The sequence below is a fragment of the Ictalurus furcatus genome, chromosome 21 (assembly GCF_023375685.1).
Source record: "Ictalurus furcatus strain D&B chromosome 21, Billie_1.0, whole genome shotgun sequence".
NCBI lineage: Eukaryota > Metazoa > Chordata > Actinopteri > Siluriformes > Ictaluridae > Ictalurus > Ictalurus furcatus.
Genome location: NC_071275.1, coordinates 18170683 through 18194258, shown reverse-complemented (window position 1 = coordinate 18194258; position 23576 = coordinate 18170683). Strand labels below are relative to the sequence as shown.

Here is a 23576-nt window from a genome sequence, read left to right as displayed (position 1 = left end):
CCAACAAAAACGGAAATAAAGACGATCCGCGTGTGGCGTTTTTGATACGGTGGCGTTTTCTGTATTCTGGAAGGAGTCTCCAGCGTCAGCGCTTTGCGACGTTCGGAGATCAAGTTAAAGCTGTAACGCCGCGTTTTCCAATACGGCGACGTCTTCGGGGCAGTTGTTCGGCGTTATGCTAACGTTTACGCTACATTTTGTTTGCCTGGGGGGAAACGAGACAAAGAAAGAGGCTCGTGAGGAACATTTAAATGTAATTATAAATGGATTTAAAAAAAAAAAAGTGTCATGTTCTTTAATGGAAAATATTAAGTAATCGTTAGCACGTCGCTGTGGTATAGGAGGAATAGAACACTTCGGGATGTGCCGTAATTGGAAAGTTATCACCTTCAGGAGGGTAACGGTGACTCGGCTTCACCGCCCCACACCACGCTCCATGATTTTCCTGTAACGGCACGCCTCCGAGCCTCCGAGTGTTTTATTCCTTACGTAATGCACTTAATTGGTAAGCACTCGCTGAAGCACAAAGCCGCTTCTTAAGGTCTGATCTCTGTATCCCGTGCGTGTTTCACACAGAAAGTTCCAGAACCTCTTCAGAGTTGTTTGGGTTCAAACGAGCTGCTTCAGCTGCCAAGTCGCTATAGAATCGTCTGGCCAGGCGCTCGAGCATGAATCAGCAACATCACTGACTACATGGCTAAAATAGCACTGGAAAGAGATCATAGGGATGTCAAGACTGAATAGACCACACACACACACACACACACACACACACACACACACGTCCTTTTCTGTGTGCTCTTTGTATTCGGGATCACTGTGCTCCAGGCTTGTGGATCTGATTAACTCGGCCCAATTGTCACACTTCATAAAGCTTCATTGGCGTCTCAGCCAGCTGATGACTCCATGCACACGTGTGTGTGTGTGTTGTGTGTGTTGTGTATACATTTTGTTTTTGCCCAACTCAGGTCTCACACATTTCTTATAAGCTCTAAAGTGTGATTCAGGCGTCTGGTGCTCCCGAGCTGACTTATGCTGTGGTTGCCAGATTGGAGATGAAACCATGTCGTGGGTGTGGAGTTAAAGCAACTCGCACAAATACAGGTGCTGCCCCAGCTGCTGTGTGTGTGTGTGTGTGTGTGTGTGTGTGTGTGTGTGTGTCCGTCCCAAATATACCATCTCTTGCTCAGACAGTGTGGTTAGAGTTTAGTTTGTGAGTGTGTGTGTCCCAAGAAAGCTTGGGACAGAGTGTGTCTATCATATAAAGGGGTGGGTGTGTGTGTGTGTGTGTGTGTGTGGTGCTTCGCCTCTCTCTCTCCCACTTTATCTCTCATTGGAGGGTCTGCGTTCCTGTAGCTAAAATTAGACGGAAGCAGATGTGACACAGCAGAATGTCCCCTCACTCTGTCTTGTGTGTGTGTGTGTGTGTGTGTGTTGCAGAAATTGGGTCACAGTTTCATGGTCATGAGAAGAGAAAGACTATACAGAAATTATGAGTAAGAGGGAACGGTTATGTAATAATAAAAATAATAATTCACAATTATTATGAATAATAATGATGATAAATAAAGTTAATTATAAATAAAAGCTTTCAGCTTGGCTGCATATAGAGGAATGTGGATTTGTTTGGGGAGTTCACACACACTTGTCAGCTTGGTTTTGAAAACTTTTGTGAGACTTTTTTTATTTTCTGTTTTGAAGTCATTAAAGATGAGAGAGTTCCTCTGCCGATTAACCAGCAAGCATTTATAAACCTAAGCTTCGACAGCTTCATGCAGTTACTCGTCTTCTTGAGAAGAGACGCTGACAGGAAATCAACATTTCATCCAGACCATAAACCTCCTGTGGTCTGACTCTCAAGCCAAGAACAGACCTTGCTGTCGAAATGATTCCCTCCGTCTCCTTTAACTCGGAACGATGACCGGTTTTAAAGGCGGCCCTGTGGTGTCAGCGTCTCTGGTCGACGATGATAAATTCCGCCCCCTGCTGGCCGAGTCGGAAACGTTAGTCGGTGTTAGAGGGGAAAGATGGACAAGGATCCTCGTGGTGAGGCTGGCATGGTGCCATGGTGTGTGTGTGTGTGTGTGTGAGAGAAAGAGAGAACTGCAGGCAGCAGGTGTCATGCTGTGAGATGATGGGACTCTTAACAAGGAGCACGTAAACATCAACAGTGTGACTACACAGCATCAGGAGAGAGAGAGAGAGAGAGAGGGAAAGAGAGAGAGACAAAGAGATATTTAACAATATTCAACATGCACAATGTTGGAGTTATGAATGGAATTTTAAATACCATAACTTCCACTTGTTGCCTCCATCACATCTTGCTTTACACCACAAAGTGGTTCCGGTTGTGACTCGAACGACCGGTTAATATTAATGCCCTTTTTCTAATACGTTATTGTTTCTATAGTAACCGCTCATACACTCAAACATTGAAATCTTTACTATAAACCTTTTAAACCATGTGACGTGTAATTTGCTTGTATCTCTGATACAAAGCTGTTCACATGTCAGTCATCCATCCATCCACCCATCCATCCGTACATCCATTTTCCATACCGCTTATTGGGTCACGGGGAGCGTGGAGTCTATCCCAGGGAACACAGGGCACAGGACGGGGGACACCCTGGACGGTGTTCCAACCCATCGCAGGGCACGACCTCACACATTCACACACTACTGACAACATGTATTTGGACTGCAGGAGGAAACTGGAGCATCCGGAAGCACTGGGAGTCATGGAAACTCCACACACACACACACACAGGGCGGAAGTGGGATTCGAACCCCAACGCTGGAGGTGCGAGGCAGGCGTGTTACCCAGTATCGTGTGGAAGCCTGACGTTCACACCCCTAACGGAAACCTCTCCGAGAAGCATTAGCTGCCTGGCTATAGATCAGACACAGTTCAACTTTCCAGCCCTAAACTTCCTCGCCGTGTCTGTGGTTCAGAAATGGATTTCCTCATCTACCCACTTTGAGTTGATCAGACCCACAGAACATGCGCTATATATAAACACACCCTCCTCTGTGGTTAACCAGCTGTCGAGCGGAAAGCCTGACGAAAACCACCTGAGAGCTAATCACAGCCCGCTCCCTCCGTTTTTGATGGCACTAAATCAATAGGTCTGTGCAAATCCATCTCGCTCAGAGAGGGCCGAGCACACACGCTCCTCAGCACAGCTCTTAACAGAGCGCTAAGCTGCTCTCCGATCGCTCCTCTCGGGCATTGGTCTTGAAGGAGCAGTCCGGTGCTGATGGATGGTCGCTGGACGGGCGTAATGAGTTTTACAAATGTACTTTGGAGCCTTGCTTGATTAGGGTTTAATATTCTTGTTAATCAGCATCAAACCGTGTCTTTGTCTTTGTTATATATTCGGTTCTGGTAAACACTGGATTATTAGAACAGGACATGCCGGTGGAACTGTTTGGTTTACTTGCAGTGAAGTCCTCATCCGCCGATACTGCTTCGATCGACTTGTTCCTTAAGCGCACTACACGTGTAGCAGAATAACGAATGAGTTTCTGTCCTCCGACGCTTACTTCAGACCTGGACTCTTAAGAAGCAATTTGTTTTCTTTATTCTCGATTGGGATCTTAACGAAGGTAGATGCTGGGAAGAATCCAGATGGTACCTCGCTCAGTGACTCTTACGGCGTCTCTGGCTTGAAAAGGACTTCTGTAACACAACACCTAGACAACAAAAGATCCATGATGATGATGATGATGAGGATGATCCTGTGATGTAATGAAGCGGTCTTAGTTCACACGTATCTGTCTTTTAATGTGGATGCACTTGTGCCTCAGAATCCCTTGCATTTTCCAGGTTCCCCGGTTTCATCCCAACTCCCAAAGACACGCTGGTAATTGCCCCGAAGATGAACCCCATCTGGGTTGGATTCCTGCCTCACACCCTGTGTTCCTGGGATGGACTCCTGGAATCACTGTGACCCTGAACAGGATTAAGTTCTTACTCAAGACGAACGAATGATCTGACTCTCATTACACTTGACATCCATATATATATTATATATATATATATATATGTGTGTGTATGTGTATATATATAAAACAATATTTAGTAGGGTTAGTTTGTAAATTGTTGCCGTTCGGCAACAAAGTGCGATTGTGGAAAGTATCATACTGTGAGAAATAACACAAAATAAGTATGAGATTACAGTTTCCATGTAACAGAATACTCAATATATATCTAAACTTGTTTAAATGACAAAAAAATAAATGTTAACTTGTCTCAGATAGTGTTTCAGTTTTTACCTTTGTGTAGTTTTACCTACATATTGATCATCCAATGAGGATCTTCGCCATGCCATGTGATTGCAGAAAAGGATGTAGAAAGAGCACTTCCTGGTCATGTGACATGAGAATATCTTTTCTTTTCTTTTTTTTTTTTTTTAATGTCATGTCAAAGTTTAAACTCCCTTTTTCCAGTTACATTAGGGAAACAGTAGTTTTGTATTATTGATCATCCAAAAATTGGAGATAATGAATTGTTGCCAACACAATGCGGTAAAGGGCAAGTGCTCTAAAGGGCTCGAAATGGAATGTCATTTTGGAGCTTTCGTTCTGATTCCCGGAAAAAGGATTTCTAGGGATTTTCTAGTGCAAGGTCATGCAAGGTCAAATCCAAGCCAAGACACGATTAACGGTAAACTTTGGTTGTTTCAGTTTGACGTGAAGTTTGTCTGCCGGGTGAATAAATGTAAACGGATTGATCAGGATATGTTCAGCACGACTGGCTCTTCGCTAAAGATTTTCCAGGATGAAGTCAAATACGAAGCGCTGGTCTTGTTCCACCTCACAGGAAGTGAAGTAGCCACTCAGCGCTGTCTGTCTCTCGTCCTCCGGGTATATCCTTCTGTCTCGTCCTTACCCTTTTTGTCTGCGTTTCTCGGGAACAACAAATCTAAAAACCGTCGATGACCCAAATGCTCGGACAGTTCGGCGCGTCTGTGAGAGATGGTGCCGATGACGGCGCTGCGTGTCCAAGACGAATGCTCAGGAGCATATTTCTGCTAAGAACGCCTCAGATCGATGAAAGCAATCTGCAGAGTGGTAAACAATTTCCTCTGCCGCTAGAGAGAGTAGCTGCCTCGCTCGCTCCTGTTGCTCAGAGTTCTCTGGAGGAATCGTTTTTTGTTGGGTTTTTTTTTTGTGTGTTTTTTTTTTTTTTCTTTTTTTTTTTCTTTTTTCCCTGCTGCTCCAGTCATGCCATAAATTTGAGAGCGAGACTCGACTTCACATGTCGTACGAACGAGCTGTGGGGTTTGTGTGTGGAACTTAAGTACACCGATTAGGCTTTTCCATCCGGGTCAAATCCGGGTCAAGACTGAAAGAAGACGGAGTATTTTAAGGATAATAAATGTCTCTGGAGTATGACACGCTCTGAAAATTTTGTCTGCTTAGAAAATGGAGCACTACATTTGTCATTAACGTACCAGTGTCGATCCTGTTAGTGATGCCATAGTTCAGCGTTGTAGTATTTCATGAACTGAAGCCTGTTTGTTTCATAACTCATGAAAATCTGCAACTCACCCTTTTATTTTGTGTGTGTATATATATATGTATATATATAATGTGTATATATGTGTGTGTGTGTGCATATGTATGTATGTATCTACATCTGAGTGTTAGTCAACGTGGTGTGTGTGTGTGTAAGCATTAGACTGTGTATATAAGGTTTGTGTATGCGTGTGCGCTTGTGATGGGGGGGTGTGTGCGTGCATATAAAAGCACCGTGTCGACCAGTAGGGTGCAGCAGACTCAAACACTGGGGCAGAGCAGCTGGTTGGTGCAGGGTTGCCATGGTGATGAGGCAGACTGGTTGTAATGTAGACCATGCAGAAGGCAGTGATGTACTCCTACACAAACGCACACAGAGTGTGAACGCTGTGATAATGACCTCATGCCTTTCTGGGCTTTTACTTAACTTTTTACTGTTCATAATACACGGTGTATTTACTTTATGAGATATGGAAACATTTTCGCCAGATCTGTTGCTTTAACCCTTTGAGACCCGAGCAGTCAGATTGAACACGAATAAACTTTACATGCACGTGAAAGGACAGTGTGGAAGTCATTTTGTAATTTCAGTAGCCCTGAGGTTTTGTGAACCTCGGAAACAGTATGACTTTTTTTTTTTTAATTTAAAAAAAAAAAAAATTTATTAGCCATAAACAAAAATAAATGTAAAAATATATTTCACACTGAAAAGGGTAAAAAAAAAAATTTTTACAATTTAACTACTGCTGCTATGACTATAGCTACTACTAAATACTACTGCTAGTGCAACTACCATTACTACTACTTCTTAAACTACTACTACTGCTACTACTGTTAGTGCAGCTATTACTACTGCTAATGCTGCTGCTGTTACTACTACTGTTGCTAGTGCAACTACTACTGCTACTACTGCTAGTGCAACTACTACTGCTACTACTGCTAGTGCAGCTACCATTACTACTACTACTACTACTTCTTAAACTACTACTACTACTGCTAGTGCAGCTACCATTACAACTACTACCACTACTGCTAGTGCAGCTACTACTACTATTACTGCTAATGCTGCTGCTGCTACTACTGCTGCTGCTACTACTACTGTTGCTAGTGCAACTACTACTACTACTGCTACTACTGCTAGTGCAGCTACCATTACTACTACTGCTTCTTAAACTACTACTACTGCTAGTGCAACTACCATTACTACTACCGCTACTACTGCTAGTGCAGCTACCATTACTACTACTACCACTACTGCTAGTGCAACTACTACTACTACTATTACTGCTAATGCTGCTGCTGCTGCTACTACTACTACTACTACTGTTGCTAGTGCAACTACTACTGTTGCTAGTGCAACTACTACTACTACCGCTACTACTGCTAGTGCAGCTACCATTACTACTACTGCTTCTTAAACTACTACTACTACTGCTAGTGCAACTACCATTACTACTACCGCTACTACTGCTAGTGCAGCTACCATTACTACTACTACTTCTTAAACTACTACTACTACTGCTAGTGCAACTACCATTACTACTACCGCTACTACTGCTAGTGCAGCTACCATTACTACTACTGCTTCTTAAACTGCTACTACTGCTAGTGCAACTACTATTACTACTACTACTACTATTACTGCTAATGCTGCTGCTGCTACTACTGCTGTTGCTAGTGCAACTACTACTACTACTGCTAGTGCAGCTACCATTACTACTACTGCTTCTTAAACTACTGCTAGTGCAACTACTATTACTACTACTACTGCTACTACTGCTAATGCTGCTGCTGTTACTACTACTAGTACTACTGCTACTGCTAGTGCAACTACCATTACTACTACTGCTACTACAACTTCTACTATTACAAATACTTCTATTACACTAATAATAATGCTGCAAATACTGCTACTACTTTTACTATACTAATAATAATACTACAACTACCACTATGCTAGTAATAATACTACTGCTACTACTAAACTAGCTAGTTCACCAAACTACATCATGCCAGGAACAGACATAAGTTCCTGACTTTTTGCCAAACTCCTCTATTTAAATAAAAAAAGAAGAAGAAATCCAGTCACTTCATAAACAAGAAGAACGTTCAGAACAAAAATGACATTGAGTTACTTGTTCCATAAACCACTTTATAAACTGCTAGTTGAGTCCACTGCTCCGTACTGAGGTTTAGGAAGGGAAACGACGCGTTGACGACCGCAGTCACCCTGCGATTGGATCTGCTGCATGGTTTATTTAGCGCTCTGATTGGCTGACGTTGTGGTGGAAGACGTCATTCATCATCTGACTGACATAAAAAGTTGCAATTATTAAAAATCGGCTCGTGTGACGTCAGACGTCACGAAGAGCTCGTTTCAGCCGCGGAAGCTTCTGGTGCGCGTTAACTCACTTCAGCCTGCTGTTTAATTTAACAGTGTGTTGACATCTCAAGCGGTTGCAAAGTTATACAAGTAAAAAAAAAAAAAAACAAAACTATATAGATGTATTAAAAAGCAGCAACTCGCAGTTCTTCCACTCGGAGGATGACTCTTTTGGGCTATTTTGAGGACTGCGGGCTGCTGTTCTGCTGCGTTTGTGAGAACTGAAGCGCACTTGGTAGTGCGCCGCGGTGTGTTTAGGACTCTAGAGGGTTTTCTGCAGGACTGCTAGGAGGGTGGTATAAACGGCAGTAATACTGAACACACCGTTCTACTGTACGCAGGTAATTAGGCCCAGAGAGAGACAAGCACACACGCTTTGCTTGCTGTGTGTGTGTGTGTGTGTGTGTGGATGAGGAGGAATTGCTGAAAGCAATGCAGGAGTAAATGATTTTCTTGTAAAGTGTGTGTGTGTTCAGTACAGCAGCTGTGCTATACACACATACCGGCGCTATATATATTTATATATAACGCATACATTCTGTACCTCCTTGAGGCTTGTACACACACACACACACACACACACACATACAGTTTATAAAATGTTGTTGGAAAGTAAAATTAGGGACAGCTTGTGATTAAGTAAAACTGAGGTTCTCAGCTATATGCTGGCTGTCAATCAAATATTTGAGGTAAAAGGGTTAAATCACACAATTTTATTGTTTATTGAAGTAAAAAAAAATTTAAAAAAAAAAACCCAGCACCACTACCACTATGTTATAACACCATAGTCTCAGCCTCAGAGGCTCCGCCCATAGGCCACAGAACCTCCCAGATCTTTTCTACACTTTTCTGCCCTCAAACTTCAGAATCTTCATGGTTCTCTGCATTTCTGCGTATATGCACGTCTGTACGCGGGTTTCTGAACACACCACCCGGACGAGCTTTCCGTAGATATCGACACCGGATTGGAAAAATTAAAAAGTAAAGACTTTTTTTTTTTTTTTTTTTTTTTTTTTTGCGTTTCATCATGAAAATCACATCAATGCATCCCTATATATAACATACTTCCAGCAAATCCTTTTCACTCCCACACACTCCGAGCTGGAGAGCTAATAATTCTCTCTCTCTCTCTCTCTCTCTCTCTCTCTCTCTCTCTCTCTTTGGGCCTGATTTCACACACGTACAGTAGGACAGAGTGCATCCAGAGTGCATTCACTACTGCGAGGTTTATTCAGTGGAAAACGAGGCCAGCGTCTCGCTAATCTGCTTTCAATTTTTTATTATTTTTTTTTTTTCCAAAGGCGTAAGAAAAGATATCAGCTGCCAGGACGGAGATGAAATGAACACACACACACACACACACACACACACACTGGAAATAGTCCTTTTATAGGAAGACGGCTCGACTGATCCAGGAATCGCACTGTCCAGGCTGTGATTGAGTCTTCATCCTGGCCTGTATCATATTCCAGCTGACGTCTGGAGACACTCGGCGTCTGAACGTTGAATTTATAGCATTTTCAGACTTCAAACCACGTACACACACACACACAGTTGGTTATCTACACTAGTTCATCATTCAGTTGGAGAGAAGCTTTCCCAGGCTGACGGGTTTAGCCTACAGGCCTCAAATCACTCCAAATAAAATAGCTGAAATCAAACCGGGACTATTTTACGTTTATTAGGCAGCGACTATCAGATAAATGAGGAGTAACACATCTGAAGTCACGCAGTGATGGGAAAATAATCAGCGACAGGGCGGTGTGATTTAAGGGTTACTGTTACCACCCGGACATTGATTATTGTCCTCTCGCAGCATGACCTTCAGTGTGTTTCCAACAGCAGCACTTCACGAAGAGTTGTACGCCACAGAAACTCGCCAAGGATTACAATTTTGTGTTTATTCAATAATAACACGTCGTACTTTTTAGCCGTTTATAGCTACGTTCTGTGTCTGAAATGCGCTTCTTTTAGTCGTCCACGGAAGCTCCGAGGTTAACAGTAACGGAAGCTTGGTGGTAGTTCGTTGCACCGTTTCCAAAAACTCAACGTAAGCAGATCGGCTCACGTGGCTTCTGAGGCGTTCGGACTCGGGTCGGCGTGGCCTCGTCTCCGAAGGCGGAACCGAACGTGATTTGGATTCCGATTATAGTTATAGACATATTTGATTTGTATGTAAAGACCGAATGACGCGTTTTGAGGTCAGAGCGTTCCGATGACTTTTTATACCTGCGGGTAGCCCAGCGCTAAACCGAAGAGCCGGCGCGTGAATCACGAGCCAGCGGAAGGAAATAAAGAAGCCGACACCGAAGCCTCCGTCGTCTGGTTTAAGGCCTGCAGGGTTGTTTACTACTGATCCGGCTCTCGGTGTTGCCATGGCAACAGCCTCCTTTGCCTTCGCACCAGCAGACCTCGTGTTGATCCGAGACGCAGTTCCACCCTGCAGATCGTTTGCGGAGTGGATTTCGTGAGACGGATTACTCGTACCCAGCGTGCTAATACAATTTTCAACACTTCCTTGTCGACTTGCCCTGGCTGGCTGCTTTTAGACAAAACCCTGTCACCATTCCATTATGCTATCAGATTAAAGGAAGTGTGTTAGATGAGTCGGCAGAAGGCCGGGAGATGAAGGCATCGTGACCGTAGACCGAATTACCCAGAGGGCACCGAGATCTGATGTAATTTCCTTTTCAAAGTGGTAAAGAATGGTAGATGAAGCTGTTACAAGCAGGAATGTCCCTCTGCTCTCCAGTTCGGCGTTGGCAATCAATTCGCCCTCCTGCTGACCGATCACCTCGAAGGTGCTGGGAGTCGATCCCAAGCAGTGGATTCCTTGATTCCTGTCGCTCCAAAGCTTTGGAGTCCATTCCACACCCACGTTCTACTAGATGTTAAGTGCTTCCAAGTTACGAAAACTTTATTTGGGGCTCTAGTGTGTTCTAACGTACTAGTTTGACTGACCACCAGCAGCGAGCTCGAATTTAATCTGTACAGGAGAAAAAAAAAAACATTCTTTAATATTTTTCACATAAATCAAGGAGCTCCGTCTCAGCAGGACGGCTGCTCCACATTCCCGTCTGTAACCGAGCCTTTATTTCAGCTCCTGCCTGTTCCAGTCTGAGGCGTGTTGTGTGTGTTAATAAGCGCGCTGGCGTTGGAGTGAGCACCCAGGGGATTGGCATTAACACATAAACACCATTTGGCCGTCGGCGTCTCTTCGCTGGGTGAGCGATCAGTGTCTTAGAAGCAGATGGTCGAGCTGAGGGTGGGAAATTCTTCACATGGCCTGCTATGGTGTAGCTTACTCGGTGACACACAGACGCACACACACACACACACACACTGCCAGGTAATGGCATGAGTGTGAAAGAAAGTGTAGTACTAGGTGTTAAAAACTGTCATTCGTTTCCCATTCATGGCTATTGAATTCTCATCTCTATGGGCGTAGGGTTCCTTTCAAATTAGGGTGTGACTGTTTTACAGAGGAGGGCGTGTCTTTAGACAGCAAACAGGTGGAGGTGTCTTTAGACTACAGACTGATGGGCGTGAACTTTAGAATGCAGACAGGTGGGCGTGTCTGGACTGCGGAGTTGTGGGCGTGTCTTTGGACTGCGGAGTTGTGGGCGTGTCTTTAGACTGCAGAGTTGTGGGTGTGAACTTTAGAATGCAGACAGGTGGGCGTGTCTTTGAACTGCGGAGTTGTGGGCGTGTCTTTGGACTGTGGAGTTGTGGGCATGACTTTAAACTGTGGAGTTGTGGGCGTGTCTTTGGACTGTGGAGTTGTGGGCATGTCTTTGGACTGCAGAGTTGTGGGTGTGAACTTTAGAATGCAGACAGGTGGGCGTGTCTTTGGACTGCGGAGTTGTGGGCGTGTCTTTGGACTGCGGAGTTGTGGGCATGACTTTAAACTGTGGAGTTGTGGGCGTGTCTTTGGACTGTGGAGTTGTGGGCGTGTCTTTGGACTGCAGAGTTGTGGGTGTGAACTTTAGAATGCAGACAGGTGGGCGTGTCTTTGGACTGCGGAGTTGTGGGCATGACTTTAAACTGTGGAGTTGTGGGCGTGTCTTTAAATAGTCCATATATGGATGAAAGGCATGCCCTTCACATATTTCTGAGCTGGCATACTTTTTATAAAAACTACATCATGATGTCCCAAAGTGTTTTCTTCATCTTACGCCACAGCAATTTGCTGACCGTTCCAATGTTTTTGTTTTTATTCCGTTCTCACTTACGTTATAGCCGCTATAAACGGTCATTTGCTCACCTTCTCTAGAAGTTTTAATAAAAAAGATAAGCTACAAACCCATAGCTTGTCCCATTACGCTGACACCGGAGACTCCTTCCATCAATGTTACATGCACGTTTCCTTCTCCAGCACCTTCTGAGCAAGGCTCTTATCCCTCAACTGCTCAGTATCACGTAGTACGTCCCACTGCATACAAGCTTCAGCCAAATGAAATAGAGCTAAATGTAAACAATTAACTAAATACATCAGTGTCCGCTTAATATTTGGGTAAAATTCATATTAGAAGATATTTTTAGCTCCTTAAAATTGGTATCGGTGACCATTTCCTTATCATTCAGTCCTTTATGACACATAATTTGGGAGGATTGTTATTTAGGATAAAATACGATTTAGAAACTTGTACCATTCGATTTGCTTGAATATTTGATTTAATCGTTCAGTGTCCTGTGTGATAGAATATTTATTGATAAGAGCTAAAAAAAAATGTAAAAAACTACTTCCATTTGATTAAAGACTCCACATCTTCAAACAAGAGTACAGTCAGCCCGCTGATAAGCCTAGCTTGTTTCTATGGTAACGGATTCAGTGCAGCTTGAAGTCTCGTGAGAGGCGAGTTAATACAAAATACGGCTTCGTTCAGTGCTGCTAATTCGATGAGCTGTTGGTAAACGTTAAGTGGAAATGATGAGCCTCGGTTACAGAGACTTTCCATCATCAGTCACGCCCGTCGTCCGTCTCAGACGGATCGTGTCCCAACACCAGCGCTACCGAATACACTTCCCTGTTTCAAACAGATGGCATGTAGTTATGTCTATTCTCTGTGTCTCGATGCAAAAAAAAGCTCTGTCTTGAGTGTTCTAATTGGCTGTTGTTTTTTTTTTTTTTTTTGATGTAGTCAGTGTTCCCAGCGTTCATACCTGCGGAGCTTTTTCTCCTTACTGGCCGCTGGAGTTTACATTTTTGAGTCGTTTGATTCTGTTCAGTTAAATGATTCCTTCTGAATCACTTCATTCGTTCGGGGTTTCGCATGATCATCTGGCCCTCTAAGACAGACATCAGTCAGTTTTTAGCTCATAAATTGACATACGCGTGATTATTAATACTGCGTGTCGTTACCTGGATGATCAACATGATGTGTTTATGTTTTGTGGGAGTTCTTCACGAGTCCCTTGTTTGTCCTGAGCAGTTATACTGCCCACTGTTCTTCAGAAAAATCCTCCAGGTCCTTCACATTCTTTACTCTTCCAGCATCTTTTCGTATTTGAGCCCTTTCCAACCGTGACTATAAGATGTCGAGATCCATCTTTTCACACCGAGGACGACCGAGGGACTCGTACACGACTATCACATACGGTGCAAACGTTCACTGATGCTCAAGAAAGCGTCAAGCGCCAGGGGGGTGTAAACTTTTTAACAAGACGATCGGTGTTTATTTTATTCGAAAACCTTATTATTTCTCATTTAGTACATGTCAGGATGTTTACGTGTTTCTCAGAAGAGAAAACAGCAGCAATTTACACCGATCATCCTGTTCAAAAGTTTACACCCCCCACCCCCCTCCCCACCCCCACCCCCCAGCTATTAATGTATCGTGTTTTTGGAGTGGGACTGACATTTGGGGGGGAAAAAATACCACACTCTCTCCCATTCCTGCTCATCATCACATCGCTTTGCTTCTCATTTGCATAAAGTTAAACTTTGCTCAGCCTCATCATTGCGTCTTTACCGGTTGCTCCTCCTCCTGTCGCTGTAGATCGGCAGCTCTCTCTGTTTATCCGTACACAAGCGCATGCGAGACTTTCAGTTTTTCCTGCAACTATCTTGCACTTGTTGTTGGTCAGTTAGTGGAAGCTTATGCTTGTAGGATCTTGAAGCTTGAAGCTTATGCATCACGGACTGCTCCTCGACTACATTCTGCCAAGTCACCGAGAATAAAAGCAGCTGCCAAATCAATAAACGTAGAATAAAACTCTCTTCAGGAAGCTTGTTAACGGGATGTAATGACGTAACCTGATTCGGTGCTCTACTGGTGGGAAAGAAACCGACGTTAAGTACAGTGTGCTGAAGAAGCTTTAAAATGACAGCACCCTGAATCATCCTGTTTCTCCCTGTGCTCCTCAGGGAATAAGCTGAATAAGGACCTCAAGCAGTACCTGAGCCAGAGGTTTCAGAAGTCTTCAGAAGACCACAAGCTCCAGCAGACCATACGGGATAACCTCTACCGCCATGCTGTGCCTTGTGAGTTCTCCTCCTCCTCCTCCTCCTCCTCCTCTTCTTCTTCTTCCTTCTTTTTCTTTCATCTTCTTCCTTTTTTCATTTCTTTCATCTTTTCTTCATCTTTCATCTTCTTCCTTCTTCTTCTTCTTCTTCTTCTTCTTTCATCTTTTCTTCTTCTTCCTTCATCTTCCATCTTCTTCCTTCTTCTTCTTCTTCTTACATTTCTTTCATCTTTTCTTCTTCTTCCTTCTCCTTCTTCTTTCATCTTTTCTTCTTCTTCCTTCATCTTCCATCTTCTTCCTTCTTCTTCTTCTTCTTACATTTTTCATCTTTTCTTCTTCTTCCTTCTTCTTCTTCTTTCATCTTTTCTTCTTCTTCCTTCATCTTCCATCTTCTTCCTTCTTCTTCTTCTTCTTACATTTTTCATCTTTTCTTCTTCTTCCTTCTTCTTCTTCTTTCATCTTTTCTTCTTCTTCCTTCATCTTCCATCTTCTTCCTTCTTCTTTCATCTTTGCTTCTTCCTTCATCTTCCATCTTCTACCTTCTTCTTCTTCTTTCATCTTTTCTTCTTCTTCTTTCATCTTCCATCTTCTTCCTTCTTCTTCTTCTTACATTTCTTTCATCTTTTCTTCTTCTTCCTTCTTCTTCTTCTTTCATCTTTTCTTCTTCTTCTTCTTCTTCTTTCATCTTTTCTTCTTCCTTCAACTTCCATCTTCTACCTTCTTCTTCTTTCATCTTTTCTTCTTCTTCCTTCATCTTTTCTTCTTCTTCCTTCATCTTCCATCTTCTACCTTCTTGTTCTTCCTTCTTCTTTTTTTTATCTTCTTCTTCTTTCATTTCTTTCATCTTTTCTTCTTTTTCCATCTTCTTCCTTCTTCTTCTTCTTTCATCTTTTCTTCTTTTTCCTTCATCTTCTTCCTTCTTGTTCTTCCTCCTTCTTCTTCCTCTTTTTTTTCATCTTCATTCTTTCATTTCTTCTTCTTCCTTCATCTTCCCTCTTTTTCCTTCTGGTTCCTCCTTCATCTTTTATCTTGATCTTCTTTCTTCTTCTTTCATCTTCTTCCTCTTCTTCTTCCTTCATCTTCCCTCTTTTTCCTTCTGGTTCTTCCTTCTTCTTTCATCTTGATCTTCTTTCTTCTTCTTTCATCTTCTTCTTCTTCTTCTTCTTTCATCTTTAGTTCTGTCTGTTCACCCAGAAACTGAACAAACTTTATGCCAACAAAATTTTGCCATGATTTGTATTAGTGATTTGTTATAGGTGTAATAACGAACGAAGGCTTCTGTGTGTGTGTGTGTGTGTGTGTGTGTGTGTGTGTGTGTGTGTGTGTGTGTTCTCACTGATGACATGCTGTGGAATTCACACAGTATTTGAGAGGGTGGCAGCCATGTTCTTTTAAGAGGTTCAGTGATTTGTTATCATATACCAAGTGTGTGTTGATCTGTAGATCTGACAGCGGTTCTCTTCACTTTATATTCAGTCCATCAGTAACTTTTTTCCATGTGGAATTTCGATCCACTTGATACTTCTAGATTGTCTCCCAGTGTGTCTAGGATTCAGCTGTGCATATTTATGAGAAATTCTCTTGCCATTTTATTTTCTCCCAGATTAAAGATTCACCGATTTGATTCAAGTTGATGATTCAGTCCATTTGATTCAGTCGATGATAAGGATGCACCGATCCTTAACAGCATGTATCGTGCACCGATTAGTAGACGATTGCGACTACCGATATATCTACAGTATGTAGAAAAGTGGGCGTGTCCAAGTTCACGTGCATATACGAGTTCATATTGGAAAATATGCCATCACTGAGTTTATGTATGAAAATGTCTTTGGGTTCGTATACAGGAATGTGGGCGTGTCTTTGAGTTACGTGTGGAAATGTGGTTGTATACGAATTTACATATAGAAATGTGGGCGTGTCTAAATTCAGATGCAGGAAATGTGGGTGTATCTTTGAGCTCCTATATTGAACTACGGGCTTATTCAAATTCATATGCGGAAATGTGGGTGCGTCTTTTAGTTTATAAAAGGAAATGTGGGTGTGTCTTTGTGTTTAAATATGGAGATATGGGTGTGTCTCAGATCATATATGGAAATACGGGCTTATTGAAGTTCAGCTGCAGAAATGTGGGTGTGTCTGTGTTTAAATAAGGAAATGTGGGCATGTCTTAATTTATACTGTACGCAGAGATGTAAGTGTGTCATTGAGTCGATATATGGAAACGTGGGTATGTCTGAGTTCATGAAGTTTGAGTGCGTCTTTGAGAGCTTATATGAAAATGAACGGGTGTGTCTTCCAGGCCATAGATGGGAATGTTGTTGTGTGCATGCATGAGCGTCTTCAGAGTATGAAGAAGGAAATCATTAAAACTTAAATATGCACGTGTATTTTCACAGTGTTATTTGAATATAATTTTTTTTTCTTCTCAAAACGAACTTTGAGGTCCGTGTGCTACTCGTATGTTGTAAGGGCGTGTCCGAGCTCATAAAAGGATTCCAGGACACTCCCATCTGCCCCCCCCCACCCCCGGCCACCACCACCAGTGTGCAGCACTATGAACAAAAGCACTCGCTCTTTCAACTGATCGGATAACCTGCATGTGATTGATGGACAGGAGACAGCTGGGCAAGCTTGATGGGAAACATGGGCTCATGGGTGATCAGAAAATCCAATCTGTCACTCCAAACCTTAAATCTGGGCTTTAAATGTACAGGAATCCTGGCTGATTTAGAGTCAGCTATACAGGAGTGTAAACGAGGAAACACTGATCCTGAAGGGTCAGGCCTCTTAATGTAAGAAATGAAAGATATTGGTCCTGTATCTGGCAATCTCGGACAGCTGTGTGTGTGTGTGTGTGCGTGCGTGCGTGTTTGAGGGTCACTCATGGGGAAGTATGAGTGTGCATTTGGGTGCAGCTGCCTCTTTGTTTCCTGATGGCCTGAGCCATGAGTCGCCTTGCCAGGTGGCCAGTGGCTGTGTGTGTGAGAGAGAGGAGGGGGACGGCAGCAGGCCAAGGGTGACGATTAGGATGCGTGACCCTGGAGCAGGTCAACTCTCACTGCTGTGTGAGAACATTTTTATCTTCGATCTGTTCTAAACTTGAACTTTTTCAGCAAGTTTTGCGTAATGAGAAAAAAAAAAAAAAAAGAGTAAATATTCTGCCTCGGGTTCGATCATGGTGACATTCAGGCTTCAGAACAGATTCATGAAGTGGATAGGTGATATTCATACCCAAACAGAGAAGTGGTGGCGATTTAAAAAAAAAAAAATACATATATATGGCGCTGTCCCTTTAAGAAAGAGCAGCTGTTTGTGTGTGAGAAACAAGATGGTTGCCACGAATACACTCTATTTCTCGCCTTCTCTTTTTGCTCTTTTTCTCTTTCATTTTTTTAATCCTGTGTGTGTGTGTGTGTGTGAGTGTTTTCTCCATTGGCTTGTGCTTAGCTGCTGTTTTCCTGTCATTCTTTCTTCCCCTTTTCTCTGGTGTTCATTATGGGATGTGAACAGGTGCTCATCCACTCCGTAGGGTCCCTATGAGCACAAATGAGAGCAATGCTATGAAACTTATTTTGTCCACTAGTATACAGTATATAGTTTCTGTGTGCGGGGTGTGTGTGTGTGTGTGTGTTGGGAGCAGCAGGTCTTCTCTTAGCTAGTTGGTCAGTTGAGCATCACGACAGTACAGCCTTCACCTCTGAAACCCTTCCTCTGGCTGTCTCCTCCCTCCTCCTCCTCTCTCTCTCTCTCTCTCGACTCTCAGCAGCAGTCGCATGTCTCGCCACTCAGGTTGCCGCTGCTCCGTCTCCAGCACACCGGATTAATACTCCGTCTTTAGCAAAGCCTCCATCTTTCTCTGCACAGAGGCAAGTTTCATTTTCCTGCTTCTCCCCCCCCCCCCCCCCCCGCCATAATGAAATGCGGTTAATTCGTGCGAGCGAAAGCAGGACCTCTGTGTCTGGAATATAGGCTAAAGGCATGGCCGTGGTCTGGGAGGGGGATCTGGTGGGGTGACTGGGCGTGAGGTGGATGGGGGGTTGGGTTGATGAAGGGATAGACAGAGCGCTAGAGTCATACGAAAGGCTGAAAGACAGATGGTGTTGTGTCGTGGCTTTTTTTTCCTTTGCATCAATCCAATTTATCTCGTGGCTATTGTGTGTAGTTCTATTAGGGCCCAGGCGTCGTTATTCCTGCATGGGTGTGTATGTGTGGAAGCGCGCACGTGTGTGTGTGTGATGGAATGGCAAAGGGGCAGGGTGTGTGAGCCGTGATCAGCTCCAGATGTCACCTGAACAATAGTGCTCTGTGGCTGAGCGGCAAGAGCAAATCAAACCCAGCAGTGCTGGTGCTTTGTGTGTGTGTGTGTGTGTGTGTGTGTGTGTGTGTGTGTGTGTGTGCGTGCGTGCGCACGTACTCTGTTAGCTCTGTGCATTGCAATATCAACAGACCTACACACAGAGTGATGCTTAGAAACAATCAGTACTTGACATGTAGCTTTGTGTGATTCATTTCTCCGAATCATTTTTCAGCGACTCTTGGTTGTTTTTTTTTAAGTGACTCAGATGAATCAGTTTGCACACACAAATGATTCAAATAATTGTTTTTTCCATTTTTTTTTTTCCCTCCATCTGTTTCATTGCGCTATGGAAATGTTTACACTAGCTTTCCATGCAGTCATGAGAAACACCTGGGGAGTGAGCAAATGAATCATATAGCCTTCCTGTTTTACCAATATTACTGTGATACTGGAAAAATATAACGGTGAGCCACCGATATTGCACATTTTTAGCCTTTTTTTTCGAATCAACTCACATCAAACACGCGTTAAAGTATCTAGATCGTTTCTCCCAACAGTGACCTGACCTACATTTATTTATTTTTTTTAATATCTCTGTTTTACCTAGATCTACTGAGAAGAGGCTGATACTCAAAACAGTTGCATTTTGTCGGTGCTAGCGTCAGCTCTGTTAACGTTTAACCAAAAGATTTTCCCACAGTCATACCGAACGTAATGCTAAAGTCGTCTCTTTGGTATTTTTTTTTTTGTTTGTAATTGTTCTGAACAGTGACTTTAGCACACGGGCGAGCTATAGAGAGACAAATGTAAGTCTATGTTAGCGTTAAAAAAAACCCAAACAGGTCACTTATAGATAAAATTCGTTTGAAATTGTACACGACATATTTCAGGGTGATTCAAAAGTCGTGAAATTTTGATTCGGTTAACCAGTGGCTGTTCCTCTGTCAGGAATAGCCTAGCCTGTTAGCGTTAGTTAGCATTAGCATGCCATGTCTAGCAGCTGTGGTTCACACCAGAGCTAGGGGGAGGAGGGCGGGGGAGGAGGGCGGGGGTGGGTGGAGAAACCCACCCTGCTCGCTTGTTGTCTCTGATTAGCATGCTAATCAGCAGTCTGCTGCTAGTCGCTATTCATTTCCTGTTCGCAGGTTAGGTGTGTAACAGCACGTTCCCGACAGGGAGTCAACTGCATCGACAGGCGGAGTGTAACGACACCTAGAATCTGTCCGGCATGGCTCAACAACAGCATTTCAAATCTAGATTGAGAAACAGTCAGAGCGTGTGATATATTTTGTTGTGTGTGTGTGTAATTTTACACACCCTGGTTCTGCTTAGCACACTCGTTCAAACAACTTGCTTATTATAAACCATCTATTATGAGAAATACGGTATTTTTTTTCCCCCACACGATGTGCTAAGCATAGTTTAATAATCATTTTATTGCGAGCACGAGTAAATACAGATAAACTATACGCGCCATATGTAGGTGGGTGGATGCATGTTAGGGCTATTAAAATTAATGCAGAGAAAAAAGCCTACATCTCTTCAGAATTAGGTCTATATTTGGCTCCTTGTTGTACATCCAGAACCGCAGGAGAGGGACATATTTTTTTTTGTGTGTGTATATGCATTCCCCCTCCCTCCATTTTCACCCCAATTTGGTCACCTACCACCTCTCCTATATCATAGGGCAGCGTAACACACACGGAGGAAAGCGCTGTCAGCCATCTTCCGCATACATGAGCTCACGAACGCGCACGCTAGGCCAGTGTCGCTGCGAATGACCGCGTACGACCGATTTTTCTCCCTTGGCATCGTCAGGATTTGAGCTTGTGATCTCCCGTTGATTTTCTGTTGCACCACTAGGGGCGCACAAAATAATTGAAACTATTTGCACGATAATTTGCATAAATGTTATGCGTGCCGGCTCTGTGTTTTCTCCGTGCTTGGGTGATCTTTGCGATTTCTACGTGCACTTCGGTAGTCGTGTTGGACTTATCTGATCGGTGAATGAATAAGTTTTACAAGGACACTGTCGGATATACACACCCTTCAGACAATGTTTTTTAAAATTATTTTTATTATTATTATTTTTTTTTTTAGCTTTTTAGACCATTTAATTATGTGACAAATGCTGTTATAATAACCTCCAGTCTTCCGAGAAGGCTTTCCACTAGATTTCGGAGCATGGCTGTGGGGATTTGTGCAGTCGGTGTTCCAGTTCATCCCAAAGGTGTTCAGTGGGGTTGAGTTCTTCCAGTCCAAATTTACCATCGTCATGCTGGAACAGGTTCGGGCCTCTTCGTTCTAGCGAAGGGAAATTGTAAAGCTACAGCATACGAAGATGTCCTAGACAGGTCCGTGCTTTTAACCTTGTAGCAACAGTTCGAGGAAGAATCACGTATGGGTGTGATGGTCAGGTGTCCACATACTTTTGCTGTTAACTTCAGAACTATACAACACGATTCTTCTTTAATAATCATCTTTAAAGGCAGCGTAACCGTTTCGGCTCGCCGTGGAAGGAAAGTTCAGGATTAAAAAGTTAATCCGATCAATAAATACGGCGGTGATTAACGATCTAATTTTCCTAATATTTGAACATCTGCTAGCTTCAAGGGGTTTCGACTGCAGGAAATGTTCAACCCAAGTAACATTGGGATGTTTTTACATTTTATTCCTTGTAGTGCTTCATCATTTTGGATCCGTCAGTCTTTCTCTCTCTCTCTCACACACACACACACACACACACACACTCTAAATCCCACTCCCAATTTAATTTGCAAGTGAAAAGCAGCCAGAAAAACTTCTTCAGCCTGAGAGTTAGCATCTCTTTGGCACAAGAGCTTAAGAGAACAAAAGAAGAAGAATGTGTCTTTAAACACCACCCTGTTCATCTCGTCGCCCTGCGCCGGAGGGGTCATGGGTCAGAACCAGACGGGAGGGGGTTTGCACTGTGTCCGAATTTGCACCATTTAAAAAAAAAAAAAAAAAAAAAAAAACTAGCTTGAGGAACTGGCCTCGGATCAGTGCCTAAACCCCAAAATTCACACCTACACATCGTCACGGTCATTTATCTTCCCTGAGTGTGACCTGCATTCACACTGACGCTGATCAATAACACACCGTCCGAGACAGTGCTGACACATCTGCATCTCCGGAAGCTTTCGAAGATGATCAGTAGCAGAGATGTTTTAAAAAAAAAAAAAAAAAAAAGCATCCTGACAAGAGTGTTGCTAACATTAGCAATGCTAAGTGGAGTTTGATTTCAGTAAGAGTTTATTTATGGTTCACCTTCTTTCTTTCTTTCTTTCTTTCTTTCTTTTTTTTTTTCTTCCTATGAATAATTAATTTTCTGCCTTTTATTATGCCTCAGCTCTGACGAATTCTCGATTCTAATTGGTCGGAATACTAGAACAAAGAACATGTCGAGTATGTGGTCACGTCATCGCTATCATGCGATCTCCGCGATGATAATATCGCATGCAGGTCAAAAGTTGAACATCTTATATATAAAGTCTCGAGGTGAGCCCCAGGTTTGGCGCCGGCTCTGTGCAGTGGTAACCGATGAATCATAATTCACACCCCAAAAATAGCAGGCCAGGCAGAAGCCGGGGGATACACCACACTCGAGTAGCTACCTGCGGCCTAGTTTCTCCGGGTTGTGTTTGAAGACAGACCGAGGAAGTGAACCGTGCCTGTCTCAGTAGTCAGTACTAAGTACATTGTGCACCAGTTTTATGTAGTCTAATTAAATCAGTCGATTTCTAAGTAGAATTTAAAGCACACACTGTATTATTGATATGTATGTGATGTAACTTTTAAAAGGCACATCACAGATGGGAATGAATATATATATATATATATGTATATGTGTGTGTGTGCGCACACCCAAAGACATTTATGAGTATGTATGTAGCCTCACAGAAGAAGAAGCCTTTATTGGTCCCATATACATTATAGCACAGTGAAATTCTTTTCTTCGCATATCCCAGCTTGTTAGGGAGTTGGGGTCAGAGTCAGCCGTGATACAGCGCTCCTGGAGCAGGGAAGGTTAAGGACTTTGCTCAAGGGTCCAATAGTGGCACCTTGGCGGTGCTGTGGCTTGAACCCCTGACCTTCTGATCAGTAAGCCGGCGCCTTTAACCGTTGAGCGACCGCTGCCATAATTGCTAGTACTAAGATGGTTCTTTAACAATCTAGCGAACCATCTAGTGGAGCCCAGTATCGACAGAATTATCAAGGACATGGGCTACACAGCAGCAAGTCTGAATCCCAGGGTGATAAGTAAGGAATGAACCACTTAAAGACATGCTGTTATAGGAAATTGTTAATAATAATGACAATACTGTTACCACTATGAAGTTGATCATTTTCCTATAAAAGCATGTCCCGGAGTGCTTCATTCCCCTTATACCACAGGCAATAAGACATGTTACTGAGGGGGGAGGGGGGGGGATAGCAATAATTGAAGACTTTCCAGTGTCTTACCGAAGGTTGCGAATCCCTGACACTGGAGACTCCTTCCATAAATGCTAAATAAACATCTCCTATCAAGGGTTCTATGTTTTCTTTGCCTGATTTTATTAGACATCCGCTACACGGGTTCCTGTGTAAGTCGTCACCATAGAAACGATAGGTATTGCATTCATATAAACTACTGTGAGAACTGCTGCTGTAGGAAATGGAACATGTTCTAAGCTGTCAGAATCGAGAATTCAGCTGTGCTGTGGTCTAAAATAACGATAATAGGTTTGTAGTATAATTATAAGTTAACAGGTTTGTATTGATGGAACGTTATGAGTACGACACGCCTCTGGGACATGCTCCACTGCCCTGGTCTGGCTAGCTTAAAGGAAAACAAAGGAAGGGTTTTATACGCGCAGCACGCCTTTAGTCTTCTCCGTCTCCTTG

General features: G+C 43.1%; 1 protein-coding gene across 6 annotated transcripts in view; it reads left to right on the top strand.

Moving 5' to 3' along the window:
- magi1b (membrane associated guanylate kinase, WW and PDZ domain containing 1b) overlaps positions 1-23576 on the top strand; it is a 153228-nt gene that overhangs the window by 48077 nt on the left and 81575 nt on the right. For all 6 annotated transcript variants that reach the window (XM_053653112.1, XM_053653109.1, XM_053653114.1 and 3 more), the window contains exon 2: positions 14271-14387. In XM_053653112.1, the coding sequence (XP_053509087.1) occupies positions 14271-14387 (117 nt within the window). The remainder of the gene's footprint in view (positions 1-14270; positions 14388-23576) is intronic.